Source organism: Tympanuchus pallidicinctus, unplaced genomic scaffold (assembly GCF_026119805.1).
Source record: "Tympanuchus pallidicinctus isolate F22 unplaced genomic scaffold, pur_lepc_1.0 scaffold27, whole genome shotgun sequence".
Classification (NCBI taxonomy): domain Eukaryota; kingdom Metazoa; phylum Chordata; class Aves; order Galliformes; family Phasianidae; genus Tympanuchus; species Tympanuchus pallidicinctus.
This window is the reverse complement of record NW_026294744.1, coordinates 6,776,145-6,791,086: the sequence shown is the minus strand read 5'-3', so window position 1 is coordinate 6,791,086 and position 14,942 is coordinate 6,776,145. Positions and strand designations below refer to the sequence as shown.

General features: G+C 38.4%; 1 protein-coding gene across 4 annotated transcripts in view; it reads right to left on the bottom strand.

Moving 5' to 3' along the window:
* Positions 1-14,942, bottom strand: part of ITPR2 (inositol 1,4,5-trisphosphate receptor type 2) — a 272,614-nt gene that overhangs the window by 117,807 nt on the left and 139,865 nt on the right. For all 4 annotated transcript variants that reach the window (XM_052690593.1, XM_052690590.1, XM_052690591.1 and 1 more), the window contains 3 exons: positions 6,603-6,793; positions 5,147-5,289; positions 3,023-3,131 (listed from right to left, as the gene is read on the bottom strand). In XM_052690593.1, the coding sequence (XP_052546553.1) occupies positions 3,023-3,131; positions 5,147-5,289; positions 6,603-6,793 (443 nt within the window). The remainder of the gene's footprint in view (positions 1-3,022; positions 3,132-5,146; positions 5,290-6,602; positions 6,794-14,942) is intronic.

Below are 14,942 nucleotides of genomic sequence, written 5' to 3'. Positions count from 1 at the left end.
TTGTGATAATCACCTGCAATTACTTATGAAAGCCAATCAATGACCAGGAGGTTTTATGTGTCATTTATATACCTTAAATCAAACTTCTGAAATTAAACTTTGATTCCTAACACAATTAGATGTTGCAGCACTTAGCAAAACAATGCACAAGCAAGCACTGCCTCAAAGGCAAACTGCAAGTGCAACTGAGGATGAAGCAAGAGAGCATGAGCAGCACAGACCACGCAGCAAGAGGAGGCTCAAGAATAGAGCTGACTCTAGGCAGTGGATAAGGGACAGATGGAAATAGCCATGAAAACAATGAAATACGCTCCTAAAGCTACCTTTTCCTCTTGCTGCTTCATCAACACAGACTACTTTACAGCAGTCAAATTAAAGAAAGGACAACAGAATGCCCGGGTCCCATACCTGGATCTTAACTATGGGAAGAAAGAGAGAGGATGATATTTGATTTCTTTTTTTTCTGATCTCTTACTGTAATTAAGTCTGCAGAAAGTGCAAGTTTACCATTGCTGTCAAATGTATCACAAAAAATATGTTATGATGAAAGATTAAGAAACCAAGGCTTTTTGTCAGAATGTCATGTGTCACTCTGTAGCTCTGCACTCATGTTGTGTTCAGTCACAGAATACCAATACCCCATAATATTAGCGAGAGACAGAATTAAGGGAATATCAGATATAGAATATCCCAAGTTGGAAGGGACCCATAAGGATCATCAAGTCCAACTCCTGGCTCCACACAGGACCACCCAAAAATCTGACCATATGTCTGAAAGTATTGTCCAGATGCTTCTTGAACTCCGGATAACATTTCAGACAGTGACAAAACCATTCACTACAAGTTGGAATCATGCATAACAGGCTATTCATTGTTCTATTTTTACTGTTCTGAAGTCTTTATTACAAACAATGACTCCTAAGAATATAAAGCCAGATATACACTTGCAAATCATACAGGCTTGTTTACTCGTTTATTTGCTTGCACTGATTCATTATGTTTCTCACGTGTAAAATCTATGGGATTTAAGAGAAAGCATGAAGGAGAAATTCTGTTTCCTGAAAAGCTCTTCTACCTGACATGCCTTTGCAACTCCTGGGAAGCTGGAAGTCATGAGAGGGGTCTGGGCTTACACCCCTTCATGTCCACTGCTGAGGACCAGAGGCTGGGCTGGCAGGGTGCAGAGCCCCTACAAACCAACGGAGTACGCTCCCTCTGGTGGCTTGATTTATCAGCATTCATGCAAAGGCACCAAGAGCAATTAAAACAGACACAGTTTTTTGCTTTGTTTGGAATATTGTGCACTGAGGCACTGTTTTTTTTCCCACCTACAATTATGTTAACTTTTGGTGGGTCAGTGTAACTATTTTGGAGTAGTTTGGCACTTTTTTTCAATAACATGCAGTTACAAAAGAAAGGGAGTTTTTCCATGTGATGCAGTGGGATAATGGACCCAGAAACTTAATAGAGTAAGTAAGAATAATAATAAAGAATAATGCTTCATGTGTAAAACTTATTAGGACATGAAAAAAACTCAGAACTGTCTGCTCTGGCCTAACAACATTCTTCTTTTAGCTAGATTCTTTACAGGAGGGGAAGAGGAAATATATTTGCTCTGCTTGCACTGGCTTGGTTGTGTCAGTACACAGAAAAGCTTATGTTTTGCTATTGCTTCTTTTGTCTTCATTTCACTGTTCTGCACTGAGAGTTTTTTAATCCTGCTGGCAGGTTGCTTAGAAGCTTGGGCAACATGCTCCCATATCCATATGTTGAAATCAAAATAAAGAGTATACCATCAAAACAAAGACACTGTGAATGTTCCCCATTTGTAACGTATGTCTCATTTATCATAAAGGAGAAGAGTTTCTGCCTTATCATATTGTTTGACAGTACCAAAACACTTAACTGTAAAAATAAAGTCTCATACATTCAGAAATAGGCATGCATATCTGAGTCACCAAAACACTTCTTATGGCTAGATTAGGAGTAAGATAAGGATAGATTAGGAGTAAGATCTCATAGCTCATATCTGAATGGTGGATAAGTGTGCCAGGTACAATAACATGAATGAGCACTGTTACTTTGATATGTGAGAATATTTGGGTGTAAAAGCCTGAAACAGTGAAATGGTGTGACTTTTCTCAAAGTAAAGGGAAGCCCATGAACACACTTGACTAAACATGTCAGCTGTGATCAAATGAAAACAATGGCAGCGAAAGATTAGATAATAGCTGTATGATTCATCTTCATGAGTGAATAATACTGAAAGAATTTAGGCAATACTCAGAAATATGGATAAGGAAACACAAAAGGTACACAAAAAGCTTATAACCTTTTAGGAAGGGAAAGCTGAGATACAAGTTGAAATCTAGTTTTACCAACACCCAAAGCTGCAAGCAAAATAAAATGCATATTTGAAAAAGTTGTTTTTGCTGTTTTGAGAAAAAACTGGGCAATAAGGGGAAGGAAAGACAGAACAAATGTTAATGGGTTCAAGAAAAATTAAAACATTCTACAGACTGTGTCATTTCTCCACAAAACAGGCAACTCTGTTTAAACATTATGTATTCCTGTCACTTATATAAGCATTAGAACATTTATGGAGCACAAAAGTCTGGCACCACAGGCAGCAGAGAAAACTGTACAATTGCAATTAGGAAACCCAATGCTTCTAATTGATTATCTGCTAGATAAAGTCAGATGTCAGACCAAAGGATTAGTTTCTAGAAACACATACTTCCAATACATAATAATTACATGTAGCAACACTAGCTGCAGCAAATTTATTTAGTGTTTCTTGCTTTGACTTTGAAAGTCCCTGACACAGAACTATCAATGTCAGGCAAGTAGTTTCCGTTGTTTAAATCTTACTTTCTGTCATGCTGCACTGTTTCTGAAAAACCAAATCATCTTCAAAATGAATGAGAAACTGAAATCATGACATATTCTGTTACTGCTCTAGAACCCACATTTTAATATCATTCCATTAGTTCTATATTTAAAAATAAAATGGTAGCAGTACCTCTTCCGCAAAGTTAGTTTTCTTGTCAAGCATTTCTCGTAATGTCTGAAGAATTTTAATGCAGAGCTTTTCTTCTTTCTCCATCAGCTTCTTTGTGTGATTAATCAACCTTAAAGTAAAATATTAAACCTTAAAGAGCATTGCACGTTGTTACTACGCCATGCTAAAATTTCTTCATGCAAAAATTACTCATCATTATATTTTTCCTTAAGCAAAGGAAATAAAAGTAGACAAAAGAAATCATAATTAAAAAGGCAATGGGGCTTTCAAGGTATTGTGAGTTTCTTATTACAATTTGTGATCCTTCTTGCCCATACAGAAAGCAGAATTCTACACCCACTTTTTTCTGAATGCTTCCAGATTAAGATCCAAACTTGCTCCTTTTTTCTTTATTTGAAGGTAACTATGTATTTTCATTAACTTTTATTTAAAGCTAACCAGAATTCATTGTGCTTCTTACGAACTTTAAAAGCTACAACCTTTGTACACTTTCCAACTTCAATGATGGTTGTAATAAATAATTATATAACGAGCAAATTTACTTTTTAGCGAGTCAACTGGATCCAAAAGATTCCCAAAGCATTCCTAAAAACTTCACATGGAAACACTCAGAAATGCAGTTCTTTGGCTGAAGCACAGCCACTGTTTACACTCACACAACTTCATGAGATTGTCTCAAGTCAGAAAACAAGGTACATGTTTGCCTCCAGCTAAAACTGTGCCAAGAGTTCGGGTTTTAGTATCCTTAAGCCAATGCCAGAAGAAGCCTTTTTATGTCTGTACAGAGCAAGTCCTAGCATAGCTGCTGTGAAAACAGAAGAAAGGAGGAAATCTGAAGGCCTTGGACAGTTTCCTTTCTTCAATACCAGTGTTGGCTTATAGTTAATAGAACAGTGTTTGAATTAAAGTGTATGATGAACACACAGCAAAGGTGCTGTGGCCACCAATTTACATAGACATTACTGGTCATAAAGCTCAAGCAGGCACCCAAAATAGGCTTGAGAGGGATGAAACAGCATCATCTAAATCTGTTCCGTAACACAATGAAACTGATTGTATTTAGAGCATTGCTAACTTTGTGTGCTAAAGCCACCTTGGACTCAATAAAAACACCATGTAGGACATTCCCATTGTTATGTTAACCAAATTCATTAATTGTAAGTCTAAAAATACACAGATCTCAGCTCTGCAGTACTAACAATATTTTTTGAAGTTACATATTTATATCAGGGTTCTTACATTGCTCTGCAAAACATTCCTTGCTGTGCAAGTTAATTAAATCCAACAGAAACCTGCTTATTGCATTATACGCGCCACACTCAGCAGACCTCAACTTGGTTTGATACTGACTTTGAACAGGAGTTTGAGCAGAGGGAATGAGATGGAACAAGCTCCAAATCTAACTTCAGTTTTCCAAACATATGAAGTATATTGTTACAGTGCTGTCTCTGCAGAATACGCAAAAAGCCAAGGAACCATGAGAGCTTCCAAATGTGTCAATTTCCCCCACATTAAGTCAGTTGAAATTAGAGTTTCTCAAGGGCAGTGAGGGCAACTCACTCGAGGATTAATAAAAAGTATTGAACAACTCTATTCCAATGCACAAATTGCAAATAAAAGATCCAGTAATTCAGGATCAGGTGGGGTGCCAGTGAAATGTATTTTAAAAAGAGCCACTGCAGTTTAAAATAAAAAGGAAATGGTTTATTTGCTTTATTAAAAAAATAAATAAAATAGCCCTGAGCACCCTTCTCCATTATGAAATCCTGAACATTCTACCACAGAAAGTCTAAGTTTCTGCTGTCAGCTTGGAGAAACTTAATAGCAAAAGTAGCCCATTAAGAAAACAGAAGTAGGTTGTTCCTGTCAGAATTTTAACAAGCTTCCAACATTCAATTTCTAGGCAGACAAGGCAAGCAATGTTCTCTCTACTCCTCTCCAGACTTCTAGATCTCTGAAAAATATAAAACATATAGCAAAAGACCTCAATTTCAGATTTCAATACGAACTCAGACTCCTACATGCTTAAGTCACTATTGAAAATTAGAGGGGTCTCTATTGAAAAGTTTAACTTCCAGTTATCTTTTCCAAAGAAGCAAATAGGCCTCTCCTTACACCACTTACTTGGACATGAAAGCACCACATCTTATTCTGGCATCGCTCCCTTCAGGAAAAAGCAGCTCTGGACTATGCAGCACATCAACCAGCACTGAGAATTCAGCCTGCATCATGGGAGTGAACTGCTGCTCCAAGGAGGACACTACATCCTAGGAAATAAAGATGAGTATGATTTACAACTGAAGTCAGCCAAGAAAACTAGAAGAACATTGCTGTGGAGCTGCATAATAATGCACTTCTTAACCCATGCTACAGTAAAGCAACCTCCTTCTCCCCGGTTGCTCCTCAAGCTGGATGAGGAGAGGAAGGTGCCCATTACTATCCATCTTGCTGTCTTCTTTTATATTTCTCCCCTGCAACAATGCCTCTAAAACACTTAGGAACATTCAGAATGAGAGGAGGGCCACAAAGATGATCAGAGGGCTACAGCACCTCCCCCTGAGGAACAGGCTGAGAGAGCTGGGGCTGTTCAGTCTGGAGGAGAGGAGGCTCCAGGGGGCACTTATAGCAGCCTCCCAGTACCTAAAGGGGACCTACAGGAAAGCTGGGGAGGGACTTTTTATAAGGGATATAAAGGCACATATATAAGGAATATGTTTTTATAGTGACAGGATGAGGAGAAATGGCTTTAAACTGGAAGAGGGTAGATTTAGACTAGATATGAGGAAGAAATTCATTACTGTGAGGGTGGTGAGACACTGGAACAGGTCGCCCAGTGAGGTTATGGATGCCCCCTCCCTGAAAGCTTGAAGGTCAGGCAGGATGGGGTTTTGAGCAACCTGGTCTAGAGGGAAGTGTCCCTGCCTATAGCAGGGGGTTTGGAATTGGTGATACTAAACGTTCCTTTCAACTCAAACCGCTCTATGATGTTTCTATGATGTTTCTATGATGTTTCTATGATGGTGTGCTGGAAATGCACTGCATTCTGTATGCATGATGTTAGCCTATCACCTAAAATGTTGCTTCCTGAGTATGTAGGGCACCTCTACTTATTTGAGTCCTGCTGATTTTTATAAACACCTGATGTCATTTAACCACTACCTTCACAAGATGATTTCCACGTTTTAAGTAACCTCTAGTGAAAGAAGCCTGACATAATGGTTCCTATAAACCAGAGGACCTCCCTTCATACCCCAAAAAGAACATGCGACTGTGACAGGGCAGAAAGGAGATCCTTCTCTGTGGATCATCTTAGGGAACAAAAACAAAGCTCCAACCCCTCTCTTCTGACTTCCGTATGAGCTGAATTCAGATCACAGATCAAAAGTCTCTCAGTGTTGACTTTACTTTGAACAGGCACCAAACAGGAGCCGAGCCCTCTGCTTCCACCACCAATAAGTTCAAGGTTCACTGTATTCCAGCACTAAAATGGCAATGAGTCTCTCTGTGGAGTTTTCCACTGCTAACACATCACAGATAAATACACAGCTACTACCAGCCCAAGCCATTTGCTATTTTGTACCTGTAGTTTTTCTATTATGTTCCTGTAATCCCAGGCAGGCCCACCAAGAGCTTCTTTAAAACGTGGTCCGCTGCGGGCTGACATTCTCCACCCCATGGCTGCCCTCTGCACCATGTTAGAGTGACTCTTCATGAACAAGGTGTTGACCTGGCTGTCCAAATCCACTGGAATTGCAATCCCACGGTTCTTAGCTTTAAGAGAAAGAAGACATCTAGAGTGAAAAAAACTTCACAGTTTTCTGCAAACCATGGCATGCAAAATCCTGATACTCTAGAAGCTGAGGGGAGGGACTGAGAGCGGGATTTCACTTCGGTAAGTTTTAAAAATAAGGATCAAAACCTAAGCTGGTAGAAATCAGCTGTTACCTAGTTAAAGACAGAGAGCTGAACCACTTAAAATGAGCTGCAAATGGTTTCCAGTATACAGTTTCACAGGCACAGACACTTATTTTTAAAAGACAGATTATTTTTGTTACCAACTCATTAAAAAAAAAATCAGATCCAGAGATACTAACAAGAGTAACAAAAAGAACATGCAGCACAGCTATTTTTTCTGTATTCAGGAGTAAATTCAAAAGTTCTTCATTCTAGCAGACATATGCACAACTTGCTAATTTATCCCATGTGCTGTTTGTTGCTTTCCTGACTATTTTTTCTCACAAAGATCTTGAGAAACCAAGTGTATACAAATTAAATTTGAAAGACTTCTTTTCTCTTCCTACAATTTCCTATACAGCCAGAGTTGTTAAGTCATGAGATTCCTGGACACTACTGCAATATAACTGATAAGCAGATACAATTGGCAAATACAGATCAATAATTCGACTTCTTTTATTTTTTTCTTAGGCTTTGGTGTAAGGTGGGAAGTGATAAAAGAGAGAATAACAGAGAAAGAAAAAACAACCTGGGGGAAGACTTGCTCCAATTTTTACAGAGCATCCACTGTTGAACTCCCACTGCATACAGAGCTGTCATTTGAAAAGGAAGTCCAAAAGACAATGCTAGAAGGTAGCTGCCCTTTCCTTTCTGAATATGTTTGTGTTAACTGTATCTCTCTATTTCACCTGAGATCAGAGTGACATTCTTCTAAGGCTCTGCATGAGTTGTCTGAAATTCGACAAACAAACAAGAGATTGATGCAGCAATACTTCTATTAGAAAGATTAGGTCATATTTAAATGATTAGGCTTCATATTCCATGCCTTTTCATTTAATTTCCAGGGCACAGTTTATGCTTAGTAAAAACTGAGAAATAGTCCTATATGTGGTTCTCTACCATAAACTGGCAATAACTAATTTATTTTTTTCCCTATTGAAATGAGGTGGATTTTTTTTAAAAGCATTGCCCCACATTAAAGTTCTGCACAACATGTCATTTCTCTGAGGCATTTCCCTCCTTCTGCACTGACATGCATGCTCTGCACCGAAGAGGAAGGCATCAAAAATATCGCACCTCTCCCTCCTATTTCCTAAAAAAAATACACAACTTCAGGTCCTGAACTTGTGATGTCAATAGATGACCTTCTTTCCTAAACAGACTGTGCATCTAACCCAACAGGAGTACTTGCAAGCACAAAGTCATGCATACAGCTCTGATGAATGAAGGCTCATGCCTTGCCAAGCACAGTGACTCATGAATCCCAGGCAGAAATTTTCTCTTCCTCTAAACACTATCGTGTAATGACAGGATTCATAATAAACCTAAAAGTGTCTGTGATACCTCAACCCTCAGCTTTAGAGACTACAGCAATTGTGCTGTCATGTGCATCCTCATTCCCTCAGAAGCTCTCACCAGCACACCTTACTCTCTTTGCCTTGGTTCCCACAAGGGTGTATCCTGTGGCAGGACCAGGGCCTCCACCTGCTGATCAGGATCAACTGCAAAATCCCAGGCCATTTAGATGGGATGTCAGAGAGCTCTAATGCTCTATTTCTAGCTGGTACTTTCTTTTAAATAGTCCGCAGTAGGAAATTAAAGACATTTTTGCTTAGGTCAAGATAGGAAGACATTTCCCAATAACCACATGCAAATCATCGTCACCAGAAGTATGGCAGTTTCAACACTGGCAGTTGACTTTTCATTCCCACTCTCCATTTGTTTTGAAGGCAAGGTGCTCAATTACCATGAGGAAAATGCTACGTATGGTTGGTCATTATTTCGAATGACTATTTTTCTATGTTACTTGCCCAGGTTATTTTTCAAAACACATTTGTCCTGTTGCCACTTACATTTTTAAAGGAGTCTATTAAGGTTCTGCCAGTGTGGTTAGGATGCTGTTGCCTATTAATCCAATTTATTGTTTCCTAATGTCAATCACTAGAATGTTATCGGACAACGCATACTTCTCAATTAAGTGATATGTATGCAGAATTCTGATACACCCAGGAATAAATTTAGCAATGGGGAGCATGCTGTTCAGAGGAAAACCCAGATTTCTGCAGTCCTACAGATGCCATTTGAAGTTAACAGCTTCCATCAATGTCTGAGCTGCAGTCAAGTACTACGACTGTTCAAAGCGTTGCAGCTAATTAAAACTATCACAAAGAAAACCAGAGAGAGAAAAAAAATATTCCTTTGTTTCGAGCAGTTTTTATATGTATAATTCCATTTGTAATTAAGATCTGTATTAGTTGTCAAAGGGCACCGTTGAAGTCTAAGCTGTAAACAAAGCCTTTGTCTTCTTATTTCTTTGCAGCTTGTAGAAAGTTTATCTTTCATTTGTTTCACATTTCATTATTTAAAACAACATGAAACATATTTTTACATTTTGGAAAGCTGATGAACAAATGTGAGCATAAATATTTATTTTTAATTTAGGTGTTGTTCAAAACGTGTCAATCTCCCTGAAAGCATGAACATAAAATATTTAAAAGCATGTTTATTTTTGTTCCACTTAGAAATACTTTTGGACAGCACTCAAACTTGCAAAGTAGGGTTAGAGCTGGTAGAAGAAGGAATGAGGAGGGGTTAAAATTCTGTTCCTCATTTGAATAGTGAACTGAGGAAAAAAGCATACTCACCATATGCAAACTGGTACCATCGGTACCTAGCAGGATACTTACCACAATGGACTAACACATATCTTCAGCTGGGGCAAAAATCTGCTTGCAGTGGAGGTCACAGTGCCTGCTTACACACTGTGTCAGTCCCAGCTAGGGCACTCTACACAGGGCTTGTCACACTCTAAGTATACTATGCTGTTTTGCCAATGCCAGAATAACTGTGATTTGCTGAAGGTCACTCACAAGAATAGTGGCAATAACTGCATTTGAGGCAAGACAAGTGAACAAATGGCACCAGCAGAAATGGTCAACAGCAGTGTCCCAAATTCAGGTAGGCCACAGCAAAATGTTCTGCTCCACGCTAGGTGGTTGTGGGCATATTCAATGTCCTATCAGATTTGCCTCTTCTTTTCTGTTTCAACTATGAAAAAGTGGTATGATATGGGGACACAAAAGAAAAGGGGAATATTAATGATGAGAATCATTAGCAGCTTAACTCAGGCCTCTCTACAAGCAAGCTGGACTCCACAGAAGTCCCAATAGCACACTCCAGCTGCTGAGAAGGGCTCAAACGGTCTGAATACATTGTATTTTGTTAAATTACCTGCATGTACATGTCTTAACAGAATCAGAGAACATGGAAGGGGAATCCTTACTGATACGCTATCCTTTCATTATGCTGTCTGCCTGAGAGAAGCATCGATTTAACACTAAGGATTTCCAGGAAATGGTCCTTATCTGTAATTTTCCTTAGAAAACTATTCTTCAGAGTAATACATCTTGCTGTAAGGAAGCCTTAAATTCTCCTTGATATTCTCACCTTGTGCTTTCTAATTTAAAATTTTGCTCCGTTAGCTTTGAATGATACAGTATTTAATACCTTATCAGTGTTTAGTGCATTTTGTGCCACATAAAGCAATCCCTAATGCAGGTTTTGGGGCACACTCACCAGGGTTTCACGGCCTTAGAATTCCTCAAGGAGGAGTGGGACATAGAATTTGGGTCACAAAACCACCACGGCTGCTCTTAGCTGTGAGTCCCTTACTCTCTTTGCATTTTACACCCCTCTTGTACTTGCAGACAGCTATCTCATGTTCTGCCACCTTCCCCAGTCGTCACTTAACAGAGAGATGCATATTTAGTTCAATTAATTTGGCTCCATAAATCAGTCCCTACAGCTCCTTAATCATTTACTGACTGCTTAACAAATGCATTTGGATGGAGAGACACTAATGCTAGCAACAGCATGACTTTTTAAGGAAAATAAAAGCTTTGTGTAGACAAGACACAAGCCTGCCAGTCTTGCACCCTTCACTCAGATGTTTTTTTTCCAGCAGAAAATCTACATTAAAATATTTATCAGTCTGTAAAAAGATCATCATTGAATTTTTCTTGCAATTAGGGAAACACAAACAGTTAAAATAGAATAAAATATGTGTTTCTTCTGAAATGTACTCTTCTTGCTGTCAAAAAAGTAACAACAGGATAATTATCTTATTTGAACTAAAAACTGAAAGTGAAGGTCTAGCTTTTATAAAATGGAAAACTGAAATAGGAAGAGCAACAAAGTATTTTCAAGGCTAAAAAAACTGTTTAAGGAAGTTCATCAGCATGGACGTTAAAACAAGAGCAATAATTCCACAGAAGCAAGAAAACGTATCCTAGAATTTATGTTTAATGTTTCCTATGTGTGATCTGACAGGGAAATTGGAAAGGTTGTTAGAGCACATACAGGCATGGTCAAGAAGCATCACAGGAAGTTACTTTTTGATTCTGTACAACCTTAATGGAGGAACAGAGAGTTGAAAACGGAGAATAAACATAACTAGAAAGGACTCAACTAGACCTTCTGACCATTTGTTCTCTCGTTGCAGACAACTCACGTTTTTTAATCTTTTTTTAAAATGTATCAGTCTCCATATAAAACAAAGCTGCATTTATTGCCATATCTCCTCCCATTTTCTCTTGTTGATCATGAACAGCCTTCCAAAGTTAGTTCCAAATCTCTCACTCACAATCTAACTGAACTTAGGTTACTTACAGCCTCACATATTTTAAATAACACTGGTTTTGTATCAGCGCTGTCCTTTAGCTTAAATGTTTCTTCTTTGCCACTGTTGATCTTCCTAAGATAGGAAGATCAATAATAACAATAACAATACAGGTCTTTATTTTGCAAGGAAAATACGTGGAACTCTCATAAAGTCTCCTCCTGTCACATGGTTCTCCATTCCCCTGCTTATCACAATAGTACTTCCTCTGTACTTCCTCTGCCCTCTATCAGAGTTTTGAACTTTTGAAAAAGTATCTTACAAAATTTGCCTCCTGTTTTGAAGGATTCTTTTGCTTTTTGGTTTTCCTGCACAAAATCCTAGAGCATGACCTGATAATGAGTAATGTGACTTGGCATGCTAATAGATTTTTTAAAAGGGCTGCCAAGAGAAATAGCCTAACAAAATATGAGTTACTATCTGCCACTGTTTACTCACCTGGAAATTCTAATTATTTCATTATTCCATTATTGGTGGTAATAGCAGTCATACAAATACTACTTAAAATATCCTTTACATGCATGCAGCATGAAAGGGAAGATGCAATTTGCAGAAAATACAAAGGATAAAGCTAGTGAATACTACAACAAGAGCACAACACAACATGTAGCTCAGCACACTGAGGTCCTCCAACCTTGTAACAAAAGCAGAAACTCATACTCAGGGGGGAAGGTCTAAGATCACAACTTAAGAAGCAAAGGCAGCTTTTTGCAGAGAGCCTGGAAGACAGGTCAACCATGGAAGAACGAACCTGCTCCCATACCATTTAGGATATACTCAAGATCTTTAGTAGTGAAGACAGGTGACATTCCTTGGTATTACCATATGGAAACATAGCAGATGATTTAAATGACAATCCTTCTGGCCTCCATCTTGAAAAAATTGTAAGATCTAGGATAATAAATTCACTAAAAACAAAATAAACTGTCACTCTTCTTAGCTCCTCTATTTTCATAAGGATTGGGGACCTTTTAAACAAATTTCATTTGTAGCTTCATCTTACTGTCAAAACAGCCATTTTGATCATTCATTTTTGGATTGTATTTTCAAGCAAAAGATCAGTGCTATGTGATAACATAAAAATGCAGAAGTGATTTATTTATAATGTATTAATTTAGTTAAAGTGATTATCTGCTTCAAAAATTCACATGAACAAGAAGTTTTACTATATATATATTATTCTGTAATTATTTTAATTCATGCCAGTGTAAGCAACTGTTTACGAAGCAACAAAAATTCAAGTGTATTGGTATCTTTGTGTTCCAAATCTCTTGGAGTCACAGAAGGGTCTGCTGAAAAATGCAAGCAAGCTTGCATACTTCCTGCTGAACTGGAGGCAGAAAACTGCCTAGAGACAAATATGCAAGTGAAGCTTGAAAAGCTTATGAAGTTTTTCTCTGGTAGTCAGGTGGAGTTGAAGTACCAAGGCTATAAAAAAATAGCTTCTGCAACATATCTTCTTCTTGATCTGTAAGATAATGTACACTCTTACAGTGCTTATAAGAAGACAGATCCTAAACTCCTAACACAGTACTTAGATCTACCTGCCAGCAACGTAACTAGTAAGCAATGGGCAGAATGTACATTGCTTAAACTTGCCCCAAAATGGGTCTTTTAAAAGTGCATTATTATATGGATCTTTGATATCTTGGGAAATCTGTGTATGATCTCTCCTCCTGCTGAGACTCATTTCTAAATCCAGGGCTACTACCAAAAAAAATTTAGAAAATCATGTTTGTTCTTTCAACTCTATACTACATTTATTTTCCATCAAAAGTCTTTCGTCTCTGCTGTAAATCTGTCCAGTACTCTGTCTCTCTGATATAGGCAAAATCTTTCTAGAGTGTTTTTTTTAAACCCTGCTGTGAAACATGAAGGCCCTGACATTAAAGCTGTCAGACTCTCAAGTTAAAAATAAGAAAGAAAGAAAGAAAAAAAGCAGAAGAGTGCTCACAGATGCCTAGCCAAAATTTCAAAATTCAAACCTAGTCCAAATACTCAGCCAGAAAAAGGAAAAAATAAAATAAAAAGAAAAAAAAAATAAAAAGAAAGGAAAGGTTGGCCTATTTGTATTATGGAAGAAAACTCTGCCTTCTCAAAAAGCCCCATTTTGTGGGGTAGACAAAGAAACTTGGTATACACAATAATTACAAGGGCCTCGATTTTAAAAGCCTTCAGTACCCCCAACTGGGTTTTTCCAAAGCTTTCAGTAGAGCTGAACAGGCCTACTGAATTAGAAAAGCAAGCCATGTTTGGCACCATGCCTGAAAATGCTGAGTATCACATAAGGCTAAAATCTCATCTAGCTAGCAAAACTTTTATGGAAGCGTGTTTGTTAAAATACTCCATTTTCCACCTCATGTCTACCTTGCTCTTTTGGGAAATCCCCCTCAATAATTGCTTTCTACTCCCTTTTGGTACTGACAGAATAAGAAGCCAAATAAAAAAATTGTGGTAATTTGCTAATATGATACAATTGTACAGTGTTCACTATTGGTACCAGTAACAAATCCTTAAGCCATTATAATATGGACAAGGAAATCAACAAACTGCATGCTAAAGTGTGCTTTCAGGGGCCAGCTCCATTGCTGCCAGACCCACGGCACACCAATGTCACTCACAGGCTCCCAGTCCTACTGTTGCTGCTGGTAGCATGGAAGTCACACAGGAGGACACAGAGTGAGGCCCTTCAATGGTAGCTCAGCTCTACTTCCACATCTGAGAATGCCCAAGACATGGGCAGGATCCCATGAGCATGAAGCCAGAGAAGCAAGAAGGCTGGACAGCACAAAGGCATACTTTAAAAAATGAACAAACAAACAAGAGAAACCAACCAACCAACCAACCAACCAACCCACATTATAGACCACTTCCATCAAGGTGATGCACACTTTTTCCCCATCTGGCTGTTATGGGTACAAATTCAGGTTGGCTGTTTCAGCACTAGGCTCAGGTGACTCTACATATCCTTTTCTCTGTGACCTCTCTGAGATAAAATTTGTTTTTAAGATTTAGTTCCACAGAAATGTAGACATGGAGCTGTCTAGAAGTATCCATAGAGTATAGTTGGTCTCAAAAACTCTCATCTGCCTTACTTTCTTCCCTCTTTCCTCAGACCCCCAAAGAAAGTAATTTACTGATTACTCCTTCCAGAAGTGCCAGAGGGGAGCAAGGAAGTAAGTGTTAAACACACAAAGACTAGAGTTGTCTCCAGTTTTCAAAGTTCTCTTGTCAGATAGATCCATGATTAAATCATTTGCACAACAAAACAACTGAAGGTTGTTTTTA